The sequence below is a fragment of the Molothrus aeneus genome, chromosome 13, assembly GCF_037042795.1.
Source record: "Molothrus aeneus isolate 106 chromosome 13, BPBGC_Maene_1.0, whole genome shotgun sequence".
Taxonomy (NCBI): domain Eukaryota; kingdom Metazoa; phylum Chordata; class Aves; order Passeriformes; family Icteridae; genus Molothrus; species Molothrus aeneus.
The window spans coordinates 3,358,422-3,370,856 of record NC_089658.1 but is presented as its reverse complement, the minus strand read 5'-3'; the positions used below and the strand labels follow the sequence as shown (position 1 = coordinate 3,370,856).

General features: G+C 53.5%; 1 protein-coding gene across 2 annotated transcripts in view; it reads right to left on the bottom strand.

Annotated features, from left to right (window-relative positions):
- Positions 1–2,881: 2,881 nt before the first annotated feature.
- Positions 2,882–12,435, bottom strand: part of ARID3B (AT-rich interaction domain 3B) — a 30,220-nt gene continuing 20,666 nt past the window's right edge. The window contains exons 5-9 of one of the 2 annotated variants that reach the window (XM_066559073.1): positions 11,234–11,417; positions 9,191–9,444; positions 8,429–8,686; positions 6,583–6,678; positions 2,882–5,926 (exon numbers count right to left, since the gene is read on the bottom strand). In XM_066559073.1, the coding sequence (XP_066415170.1) occupies positions 5,748–5,926; positions 6,583–6,678; positions 8,429–8,686; positions 9,191–9,444; positions 11,234–11,417 (971 nt within the window). In that variant the 3' untranslated portion in view covers positions 2,882–5,747. The remainder of the gene's footprint in view (positions 5,927–6,582; positions 6,679–8,428; positions 8,687–9,190; positions 9,445–11,233; positions 11,418–12,435) is intronic. The other variant, XM_066559072.1, reaches the window with a different exon arrangement.

The following is a 12,435-nucleotide window of genomic DNA, read 5'->3' as shown; positions in this document are numbered from 1 at the left end:
GAGAGAGAGAGAGAGAGAGAGAGAGAGAGAGAGAGAGAGAGAGAGAGAGAGAGAGAGAGAGAGAGAGAGAGAGAGAGAGAGAGAGAGAGAGAGACGGGCACGGTGAGCGCGGCCGAGCCAGCGCGGCTCTCCCCGGGGGCTGCGGCAGCTGAGGCCAGCCCGGTGCCCCCTGCCCGGTGCCCCCTGCCCGGGGCTCCCTCCCCGCTCTCTGTCAGCCGGGATTGAGCTGTGACATCCCAAAGGCAGCAGGTGGGACAGGAGCCGCGCTCGGGCAGCCTGACACTGGCCGGGGTGAAACAAAGGCGGCCCCAGCCCGGCCGTGATAAGGGCCCTGGAAGCGGGTGGTTATCAGCGCCGTGCCAGGCTGACCCAGCTCGGGCGCTGGTGGGGGCTCACAGGGAGCACCTGCAGGGATTTGGGGTGTCCGGGCTGGATTCAAAGCGGCACCGGCCCCTGAGGGCTGAGACAAGCCAAGCCCGGTCCCAAAGAGGGGAACCTCCCCCCTGAGAGGTGATGAGCTGGATTTTGTCCCTCCCTGCAGGGATGCCCGTGGGGTTTTGGGCTCCCTGGAAGGAGGGCATCCCTTCACACTGGGCATTTAGGGAACAGGAAAGCAACTCTTGCACACGAGGGATGAAACTCCTTTGGAATTTAGTTCCTGAATTTCAGAGGTGGCATCTGTACGGCTGTGCTAGCAGAAAACCTCCCTGTGCCCAGAGCTGGCTTCGCTTCCAGCACTGGAGCGAGGGATTAAGGAGAACAGGGCCGGGATGAAGCTGTGCCAGAGCCTGAGCGGGTCCATGAAGGGATGGGGATGTTGGAAGGAGAAAAGCGGGCATTGTCTCACCCCGCGGGGCCGGGCCGCCCTGCCCAGGTGCCTTAATCCGCCCTGGGCTCCCCGCAGCCCTTTGTTGTTTGTTCGGAGCCGGGTGCTGGCCGGGATGAGCTGAATGGCGGCATTTAGGGAGGGATGGAGGGGACGGGGCTGCCTGGAATTTCCCTCCAGGGATTGTATTCCAGCCCAAACAGCGCCTGCCGAGCCCGCGGCCGTCCAGCCCCGGGACGGCGGGTTGGGAGGGCCGGAGCGTGTCCGGCCCGGGCGCACGGACACACGGACACCGGCAGGGCTGGGGTGCCCATGTGCACCGCACCTCCGGGATGCGGGGCTCCAGGATCCCCTGCGGGGCCCAGCTCCACCGGGCAGGGACTGCCGGGCTTGGGCTGAGCACCACGGAGCCGCTTCTCGGCTGAGCCCGGCTTAGCTGAGCTGAGCTGAGCCCGCCGGGGCCGGGGGACATCCAAACCCCGCGGGGACCCCACCTTACCTGCTCCGGGCATCGGGGGAGTCCTGGAGCCGCGCTGCCAAGGGAAAAGCCGGGGCTGGGAGAGCCGGAGGCAGGAGGGGAGGGGATGGGGGCCCGGGGCTGGGATAGGCTGGGAGCCCAGCCCGGGGAGCTCACCTGCAGCTGGGCAATGAGGGCAGGGCAGCGGTTCTGCTTCCACGGGGTGAGGATGAGGAAGGTCAAGGGCTCCGTGCCCTCACCGGCACCCGGCCAAGGCAAATGCGGGCACGGGGCACGGGCAAGGCTGGCACGGGAGGGACTGGGAAGGGCTGCCTGCCGTGCACAACTGGTTCAATGAGTGGAAAAGCAGCGGCGGGTGCTGTGCAAACAGCGGGGAGGCGTTGGAGGAGCTGTTCGTGGGGAGCAGGCGGTGACAGAGAAGGGATTTGGGAGATGGGTAAGGGACAGCTGGGGATGCCACGGGACAGAGAAACAGCGAGCATTTCTCACAGCGGCTTGGGAGACCTTTCAGGGAGCTGTAAGGATGTGATAACTTGTTAAGTACAAACAATCTGCAGGTGGTGTTTTCTACTTCTCTTTCTCTTATTCTCAAGGACGGTGTGTGAGGAAGGTGTTTTTGTGAAGTAACCGATCAAATTGAATCGATCGTATCACTCCATAAAAACCACGCGGTTCTCTTGAATAAAACTTTCCTTTGCTTCTTCTACAACACCGCCTCCCGCCCGTTCCTGTGTCATTCTCGGCGCAAGAGTGACAGGACAGGGCGGCGACAGCTCCGGCGACACCTGGGACAGGAGATCCCGGGCGGCTCCCGTCAGAATCCAGCCTGGAAGCGCCAGCGTTCCAGCCCGGGCCAGCTCCAAACTGGGAGCTCAGGGCCCCTGCAAGGACACAGCCCAGTTCTCTGGGAATACCTGGGAATTCTTTACCCTCAGAGACCCTGCAAGGACACAGCCCAACCTGTGGGAATAACTGGGAATTTTTTACCCTCAAAGACCCTGCAAGGACACAGCCTCTGGGAATATCTGGAAATTTTTTACTCTCACAGCCCAGCCTCTTGGAATATCTGGGAATTCTTTACCCTCAGGACACAGCCCAGCCTCTAAGAATAACTGGGAATTCTTTACCCTCAAAGACCCTGCAAGGACACAGCCCAGCTTCTGGGAATAGCTGGGAATTCTTTACCCTCAGGACACAGCCCAGTTCTCTGGGAATAGCTGGGAATTCTGTTACCCTCAGAGCCCCTGCAAGGACACAGCCCAACCTGTGGGAATAACTGGGAATTTTTTACCCTCAGTGCCCTCAGGACACAGCCCAGTTCTCTAGGAATAGCTGGGAATGCTTTACCCTCAGAGCCCCTGCAAGGACACAGCCCAGCCTCTGGGAATATCTGAGAATTCTTTACCCTCACAGCCCAGCCTCCAGGAATATCTAGGAATTCTTTACCCTCAGGACATAGCCCAGTTCTCTGGGAATAGCTGGGAATTCTTTACCCTCAGGACACAGCCCAGCCTCTGGGACTTCTTTACCCTGAGGGAGCCAGCCAGGGGCACAAAGCAGGCGTGGGGGTCACGGTGTGAAGAGGTAGAAGTTTATTGGAATATAAACATTCAGATAACCTGTAAGATAGAAAAAACCCAACAACAACATATACAGACACTTGTTGGAAGGAGACGTTGAGGTATTTATCCACCGCCTAGGCTATCACATTTGTTTTTATTTACTTATTTTATTATTTTTTTTTCTCTTTTAAATAGGTAAGAAAACTAGTTAGCAAGGCTGCTGCAGCTGTTTGGAGAGAACATCTGACCGCAGTCCCCTGGCAAGGGGCAGGCACAGCAGCCTCCCCTCGGCCCGCCCGCCCTCCCGCCTTGCCCGCAGCCCCGGGGCAGGCTCGGCTCGCTCTGCCCCGCTGGAAGCGCCGGGGGAGCGAGCTGGGGGCTGCCCGGGGCTGTTGGGCTGGTGTGAGGAGCTGGGGGAGGATGGAGCACTGCCCATCATCCATCGGGAACGTCCTGCCGGCAGCATCAAACCCTGAGTACGACACGGGGCCGCCCCGCTCGGCCTCCCCCCCGCTCTGCTGCTGGTTTCCAGCACCCCCTGCACCCAAAGCCTGGCAGCTCAGCAGGAGACCCGCAGCTCAGGCTGCCAGGGCCAAAGCCAGGCTGAGGGAAAGGGTTAAACTCTTCACAGTCTGGATGGTCCTTGTCACCCCGGGCTGGGAAAAGGACCGGTTTATTGTTGCAGCTTATTTAACTGAGGTATCTGTTACGCTTCCCGACCTGATTCTTTCCCTGAATTGGATACAAAACAATCTGTTAGTCCCTGGCTAGTTCCAGTCTAGGTTGAGTAAAGCTTATAAACATTAATACTCTAGTAGTGTCCAAGCAGTTCAGTGATTCGAGTGCCTTTCTGTGCAAGAAAACACAACGTTAGCAAGTGAGACAAAGCAGCCCCACCCCGGAGCAGCCTCTGCTCCCCCGGGGCCAGGGAGCAGAGCAGAGGGAAAAGCAGAAAGTGCCCCAGTCCCACTCAGAGGAAACAGCCCAACCCCACCCAAGAATAAAATAAAACAACCAAAAGAAAACCCAAAAAAAAAGGGAAAAAAAATCATCTGAGTCCCAGAGGCTGGAAAATCCTCTGGGAGTCTGTGAGGATGAAAGGAGCCCGCAGGTCAGGCCGGCTTCCCCTGCTCCCTCTAAGAGCAGCTGGGGACACCCGGAGCAGCATCCCTTACCCTCCCTCCCTGCAGGGCATCCCCACCTCCTGATCCCAGAGAGCCCTGGGGGCTGCGGGGGCAGAACAGCCCCAGCACAGCGCAGGAAGCAGCAGGAGGGCAGAGCCCGGGGCTGGCACAGCGAGGACAACGCACAGATCCAAGGGGCAGGGTCACCCTGCTGTCCTGCCGTGCACTGTCCTGGGATGGGCTCCTGGAGGGTGGGGAAGCCACTGCTGCTCTGCTCAGCCTTGTCTGAACTCCCTGTCTTTGGTGATCCGTTTAAAAGCCAACAGAAATAAAAGCAAACACAAATTCAGCAAACCCACCTATGAAAACCCCCAAAGCGATAGGATATGCCAATACTTCCTGAAGAGGTTAAAAAAAACCCAACCCAACACAAACAAAAGCAACCCAACAAGTACATAGCTGAGGTATTTCATCTGCTCAAAAAACCTGACCCGGGCCTGCAGCACGGGGAGGACATCACCAGGGCAGGAGGGATGGCAGGGATGGCACCAGGGCAGGGCATGGGGACAGGCCACAGGGGCAGGGGGACAGCACCAGGCCACCTGAGCAGCTGATTCACAGGGAGCTCTGCTTCCAGCCAGGGCCAGGAAGGGCTGGATTCCCTGGGCTCTGCCCCTCCCTGCCCTGCTCAGGTACCATGGCAGGCGGTTTGGGCAGAGCCCCAGATGCCCATATTACCCACCCCACCTGCAGCCCTGTGCCCAGCACGCGGCCCTGCAGAGCTCCCAGAGCTGCTCCAAGGAGCCTGCACCAACCTGAGGGACCCTGCTATGGGGACACAGGGGGGGACGTGGAACCCCAGCATGCCCAGGCCCTGTGTCACTCCTCAGGGACCTTCAGGGACACTCAGGACTCGAGGGGTGAGGTGGCAGCAGCCAGAACCAAGCAGCTGATGGTGCCAGAACCGTGGAGAGGACAGGAGGGAGGCTCAGGAGCCTCCCCTGAGGACATGGGGACACAGCAGGAAGGGACATGAGCAGATTGCCATGGGAACACAGGGCCAGGCACCCCCTGGCTCTCAGGATTGTCAAAACACGGAGTTGTGGGTGGGAAGAGCCCTGGTGGCCCCTGGTTCCAGCAGAACCAGGGCTCCCTGCAGAACTAGGATTCCAGGAGAACCAGGGCTCCAGCAGAACCAGGGTTCCCAGCAGAACTGGGGCTCCAGAACCAGGGCTCATGGAGAATCAGGGCTCCAGCAGAACCAGGGTTCCTGGAGAACCAGGGCTCCAGAACCAGAGTTCCCAGCAGAACCAGGATTCCCAGCAGAACCAGGGTTCTAGAACCAGGGTTCCAGGAGAACCAGACTCCAGCAGAACCAGGGTTCCCAGCAGAACCAGGGCTCCCCGCCCCAGTCCTGGCCCTTTCCCTGCCCTGGTGACATCCTGGCCAGGAGCTGTGGCCCCAGAGCCATCCCTGATTGAGAAACGCCAGGTGTGCCCCCCCTCCATGGGCACAGCACACACCCTGCAAGGAAGAGGAGGAGGAGGAACCAAAGAGCAAAAGGGAGGAAGGAAAGGGGGGGGAACAAAGCCAAAAAAAGGCTGGACAAAGAGACGATGAAGGAAAACTCGCTGGCATGGAAAGGTTTCACCACCACCACCACCACCACCATCATCATCATCATCCTCCAGGTGCTGTGCAGCCACGAGAGCAGGTTCTTTGAGGTGAGGTATGTGTGCACTCCTGGGCAGTGCCCGTCACAGGGACCAGCTGGTGGAGGGCTCTGCGCCGGGCGTGCCCCGCGATGAGGTAGGGCTGGGGGAGCAGTGGGAGCTGCTGGAGCTGCTGCTGGAGCTGCTGGAGCTGCTGCTGCACGAGCTCTGCGTGCCCGAGCCGGCCAGGAGCTGCACCACGGGCTTCTGGGCAAACAGCACCCCTGTGGGCACACACAGGGTCAGGCTGGGCAAACGGGAGGCTTTCCCAGCCTCAGGATCCCATCCCATCCCATCCCATCCCATCCCATCCCATCCCAGAGAGGGTCAGGTTTTCCCAGCCCCTGGATCAGATCCCACCCCAGCACAGACAGGGTTAGGCTGGCCAAGGGGAGGCTTTCCTAACCCCAGGATCCCATCCCAGCACAGAGAGGGTTAGGATGGGCAAAGGGGAGGCTTTCCCAGCCCCAGGATCCCATCCCATCCCATCCCATCCCATCCCATCAAGGGTTAGGCTGGGCAAAGGGGAGGCTTTCCCAGTGCCCCCCAAGGAGAACTGTCTGGCTCCCAGTAGGGCTGTCCCATTCCAAGAGGGCTGTCCCTGGGCTGTCCCATTCCCAAGAGGGCCGTCCCTGGGCTGTCCCATTCCCAAGAGGGGCGTCCCTGGGCTGTCCCATTCCCAGGAGAGCTGTCCCTGGGCTGTCCCATTCCCAAGAGGGGCGTCCCTGGGCTGTCCCATTCCCAAGAGGGCTGTCCCTGGGCTGTCCCATTCCCAGGAGGGCCATCCCTGGGCTGTCCCATTCCCAGGAGGGCCATCCCTGGGCTGTCCCATTCCCAAGAGGGCTGTCCCTGGGCTGTCCCATCCCAGGAGGGCTCTCACCAGCGTAGGTGGTGCCGTTGATCTCCACGGACATGTTGATGCTGCCGATGCCGTTCGGGGAGAGGTTCAGCGCCGCCGCCGCCGAGTCGGCCTTGTCTTGTCCCAGGGAAGGAGGGAGGGGGGCACAGTTAGTGGGCACCCATCCCACTCCCCGCACCCCCCGAGGTGAGCACAGCCCCCTTTGTCCCCTCTTGGGGCAGGAAGTGCCCATAGAAAGCCCACATTCCTGGGAGTGGGGCTTGGAGCACCCTGGGACATGGCAGTGTCCCTGTCCTTGGCTTTGAGGTCCCTTCCAACTCAAACCATTCCAGGACAAGGCTGCAGAGGTGCTGAAAGGCTTTGGTGAGGCTGGGAGCCCGCTGGCATTGGGAAATGTTTCCCCGAGGGCCATTCCTGTCTCAAGAAGGGCTGGGAGCACAGAGATGAGCCCGGATTTAACTCCCAGCTGGATTTTGCTGCGGCTCGCTGTGCTCGCACTGCAGCGGCTCCAGCGGCCACTGGGGGGAGGTTAAAGGCAGGGAAACTCCATGAAAATCAGGATTTTCCCCAGCCTGGGCACGGATGGGCAGCTGAACATGGAATTCGTCCAGCTCCACAAGGGTGAGCCTGGATTTTGGGATTGCCCCTCCAAGGAGAGCAGCAAGGCAAAAAAAAACATCTCTAAAAACTCCACATTGAACCTAAATGTTGTTACCAAGCCATGCTGAGCTTATCAAAACCAGCTCTCAGAGCATCTCCACCTGGTTTTTATGGTGCAGTGGGGAAAAGGAGGGCAGGGAAGACAAGACAGCCCCTGCAAAGGTGGGAATCCCATCCCTGAATCCTCAGCCTGTTCCTGTTTGTAGGGACAGCAATGGTTCCCAGCGTTTGGATTTAGTTCAGGGTGAAAGCAGAAGTGAGGTGAGGGAATGAACACTCCTGGATAAAATTTGTATTCCCTATCACTGGCTCTTGTGGTTTTGATGTGGAATTTGGTTGGATGCAGAGCTGCCAGGAACTGGGAGCACTGACATCGCAGAAATCATTGCTAAGATTCAGGATGAATTGTTTAAACACAGGCTGGGGAAGAAGCCCAGAAACAAGAACACTTTTAAAAAATAATACAATCTAAAAAAGAAACAAGTTCTAAAAAAAGAACTGCTGCTTGCGAGGAACCTGCTTTGACCTTTCCCACCTGTGGTTTGTGGCCAGGCACCTCAAACCAGCACTGATGGAGCAAAACCAGCTCTTCCTTGCTTCCAAGCTGTGCCAAACTTCACCAGCTCGGAGCTTTGGGAATGTGGCAAAGGTCACAGAATTCACAGAACCACAGAATGACCAGGTTGGAAGCGACCTTCCATTGAGTCCAACCCAGCTCCAACACCTCACCTAAACCCTGGCACCCAGTGCCACACCCAGGCTTTGTTAAACACACCCAGGGATGGTGACTCCACCACCTCCCTGGGCAGAACATTCCAGAACTTCATCACCCTTTCTGTAATAAAACTTTTTCGTGATATCCAACCTAAATTTCCCTTGGTGCAGCTTGAGGCTGTGTCCTCTGGTTCTGTCAGTGCTGCCTGGAGAGAGATCCCAACCCCACCTGAGCACAGGCACCTTTCAGGGAGTTATAGATGAGGTCACCCCTGAGTCTCCTCTTCTCCTCAATCTGGGCTGGATTTAGATGAGCAGGAGAATAAACCCAGCAGGAAAACCCAACAAAACCTTGCACCTGAACACCTCCATGCCAACAAAGCTGGAATTGAGATGACCCAGAGGTCACTCAGAGGTGACCCAGCCGTGTGTGTGTGACATTCCAGGCTGGGACCTTTCCCTCTCTGCTGCTTCCTGAGGAGCTCAGCCTCACCTTTCCCATTGATTTTGATCTTCATGGGGAGCTGCCGGGCCATGCTGAACAGGTTACGCTGCAGGGCCTGCTGCACCAGCCGCTGCTCCTCCTCCGTCATGCGCGGCACCTTCTTCTCCGGGGGCTCTCCTGCCTCCAGCCTCTCCCTCAGCTGCTCCAGCGTGGCCGTCCTGGCTGCCACCGTGGCCTGCTGGCCACCCAACGTCACCGGCACGGCCACGCGGCTTGGCATGGACACCGTCAGGGGCACGCCGTCACCTGGGCCAGGAGGGGACACTCAGCCAGGGGACACTGCCAGCGCCACAGTCCCACATTGCCAGGCCACACGGTCAGGAGGGGACACTCAGCCAGGGGACATTGCCAGGAGGGGACACTGCCAGCACCACAGTCCCACATTCCCAGGCCATGCAGTTTGGTGTGGACACGGTCACTCAGCCAGGGGACACTGCCAGCACCACAGTCCCACATTCCCAGGCCATGCAGTTTGGCGTGGACACGGTCACTCAGCCAGGGGACACTGCCAGCGCCACAGTCCCACATTGCCAGGCCATATGGCTTGGCATGGGCACAGTCAGGAGGGGTCACTCAGCCAGGGGACATTGCCAGGAGGGGTCACTCAGCCAGGGGACACTGCCCACACCACAGTCCCACATTCCCAGGCCATGCAGTGTGGCATGGGCACGGTCAGGAGGGGTCACTCAGCCAGGGGACACTGCCCACACCACATTCGCACATTCCCACCGCCGCCATGGCCGTGCTGACCTTTCCTGAGGGCCGGTGAGACGCGGGGGTTGCCGGTGGCGCTGCCCGGCGCCACGCCGATGATGGGGAAGCGGATTTTGGGGGGGGACAGCAGGGAAGGAGGCCCCGGTGGGGATGGGGAGTAGCTGAACAGTGAGGAGCTGTAGCTGGGCCGCCGGCCCTCGCGCCGGTTGCCATCGATGGCGGCCTGGAGCTCGGCCGGGGAGCTCAGGGACTTCTTCTCACACTCGTAGGCATAGAGGTACTTCATGTACCTGGAGAGGGACACAGAGAGGGGTAAATGAGATGGCACGGGGACAGGAGACTCATCCCGAGGTGCTTGGCAGGTTCGGGGTGTTTGGAAGCATGGCTTGGTATGGATGCGCTCAATGTTTGTAGGGAAACGTGCCATTAGATATTCCTGATCCCATAAGGGTGGGGGAATTTCTTCACAACTGGAATATCCTCAAAGGATCATCGAGAATTCCCTCACAATTGAAATATCAGTGATAAATCACCCAGAATTCCCTCACAAATGAATTATCCTCAAAGAATCATCCAGAATTCCCTCATAACTGAAATATCCTCTATAAATCATCCAGAACTCCCTCACAACTGAAATATTAACTATAAATCACCCAGAATTCCCTCACAGCTGAAACATCATCTATAAAACATCCACAATTCCCTCACAACTAAAATATTGTCTAGAAATGATCCAGAATTCCCTCACAAATGAAATATTATCTATAAACCATTCAGAATTGCCTCACAACTGAAATATCATCTATAAATGATCCAGAATTCCTTCACAACTGAATTATTATTTATAAATCACCCAGAATTCCCTCACAACTGAAAAAAAGAGGCAAAAAGGCCAGGCCTGGAGGGAGGTGAGGGTGAGAATTCCCTTCAGGAGCTCATTAGGCTGAGGCACCATTTTTGCCTTTTATAGGCCTTACCTTGGCCAGTCTATTCTAAATATTTACTAATAATACTGCTACTAATTATTATATTATAATATAAGTGATACATAATATATAAAAGATGCTATATATTATTAGTAACAATAATATTTACAACTAATAATTTACTATTTATAATTACTACTAATAGGTATTTAGTAAAATATATATCTAACAATAATAAAAAACTATCAACACAAACACGTAATAATAACCATCTAACAACAGACAAATATCCAATAACAGCAAATATCCAACAACAAATGTTCAATACCAGATAAATATCCAATAATCTTAATTGGATTGTTCCCATAATATTCACTGGGATAATTGGATTATTCCAATTGGATTATTCCAATAATATCCAATTATTGATATATTATAACAATATATAAATTAAAAATTATAGTGATTATATATTAAAATTATAAATGTATTGATATATAAATGATATATGTATGATATATAAATGATATAATCTATATATTATAAATATACAATATACTAATTAAATATAAATATAAATATAAATATTCAAATTTATAAAATATTAATATATTTTATATAATAAATATATTTATAAATATATAAATATTTATCAGTTTAAATGTATACATATTTATGTCTATATAAATATAGTATGCATTTATTCTATATTTACATAATAGATATAATATTTAAATTTATGTTTATAAAGTGTCTATATATCTTATATAAAATATAAATGTAATTATAAATATATAAATATTTATCTATTTAAATATAGACATATTTACAGAAAGTATATCTTTATAATATATTTATATAATAAATATAAATATTTTATTTTATATTTTTAAAATGTGTAGATATTTTATATATAAATATATTTTTATATATAAATATTTTATTCTTAAATGTATACTTATTTGTATAAATATATATTATATATTTAGTATATATTTATATAATAAAATATTTAAATTTATATTTATAAAATGTTTATGTATTTTATAAAAATATAATTATATTTTTAAATAAAAATATTTTTGTATTTTTGTATATGCATATTTATATTTATATAAATATGAATGTTTTCTATTTTGCCTTCTAAACTCACTGTGTGCGCAGGGTGAAGGCGGCGCTGGTGATGGAGGTGGGCAGGTTAAGGCCTTTGGTGATCTCCCTCCAGATCTTCTTGTTGATGATCTCCACCAGCCCACCCTTCTCTGTCACCAGCTTGTAAAGCATGTAGAGATCCAGGATCTGCTTGGCCATGATGGGGATCCTGTTGATGGGAGTTCCTGGAAAAAGGAGCATGGAGAGGATGAGGGCACCACCTCGGGGGGGATCCAGCTCAGTTTGCCCTCACAGGAGCAGATCCAGGATCTGCTTGGCCATCCATGATGGGGATCCTGTGGATGGGAGTTCCTGGAAAAAGGAGCATGGACAGGATGAGGGCACCACCTTGGGGAAATCCAGCTCTCTGCCCTAAGAGGAGCAGATCCAGGATCTGCTTGGCCATCCATGATGGGGATCCTGTGGATGGGAGTTCCTGGAAAAAGGAGCATGGACAGGATGAGGGCACCACCTTGGGGAAATCCAGCTCTCTGCCCTAAGAGGAGCAGATCCAGGATCTGTTGGGCCATGATGGGAATTCCTGGAGAAAAGGAACATGGCAATGATGAGAGCACAGGCAGTCTGGGGGAAATCCAGCTCTCTGTGCCCTAAGAGGGGCAGATCCAGGATCTGCTAGGCCATGATGGGAATTCCTGGAAAAAGGAGCATGGACAGGATGAGGGCACGGGCAGCTCAGGGGGATCCAGCTCTCTCCGCCCTAACAGGAAATTCAGGGAATTTGCAGCCTGGCTCGAGGTCTTTCCATGGAAAACCCTTTCCTGTGGGTAAAGGGAATTAGCAGAGCAATAAAACCTGCAGCTCCTGGAATAGAAAAAGGGGAAGCTGGGACTGTTGGAATGGGTTTTATGAGCTCAGGGTTAAAATCCTTGGATAAAAGTGCTCCCTCATCCCTCAGGATGTGCTGTTTGCCTGGGAACAGCAGAACCAAGGGAATCAGCACTGGAGAACATCTCTCCCCCACAGAATTCCATCCTCCCTCACATGTTCAACATTTGGAATAACCTGGAGATGTCACTGTCATTTTCTGAAAAATCCCTTCGCCAGGATTTCTTCTGCTGGGAAGCTGAGAAGTCTCAGAGAAGAATGAAAACAATAATTATCTGATAGCTTCTCCCTGTTTTGCTGCTTTGGAATGTGGGCTGAAGATTGTTTATCCAACAAGTGCTTGCTTGATTGGTTTCA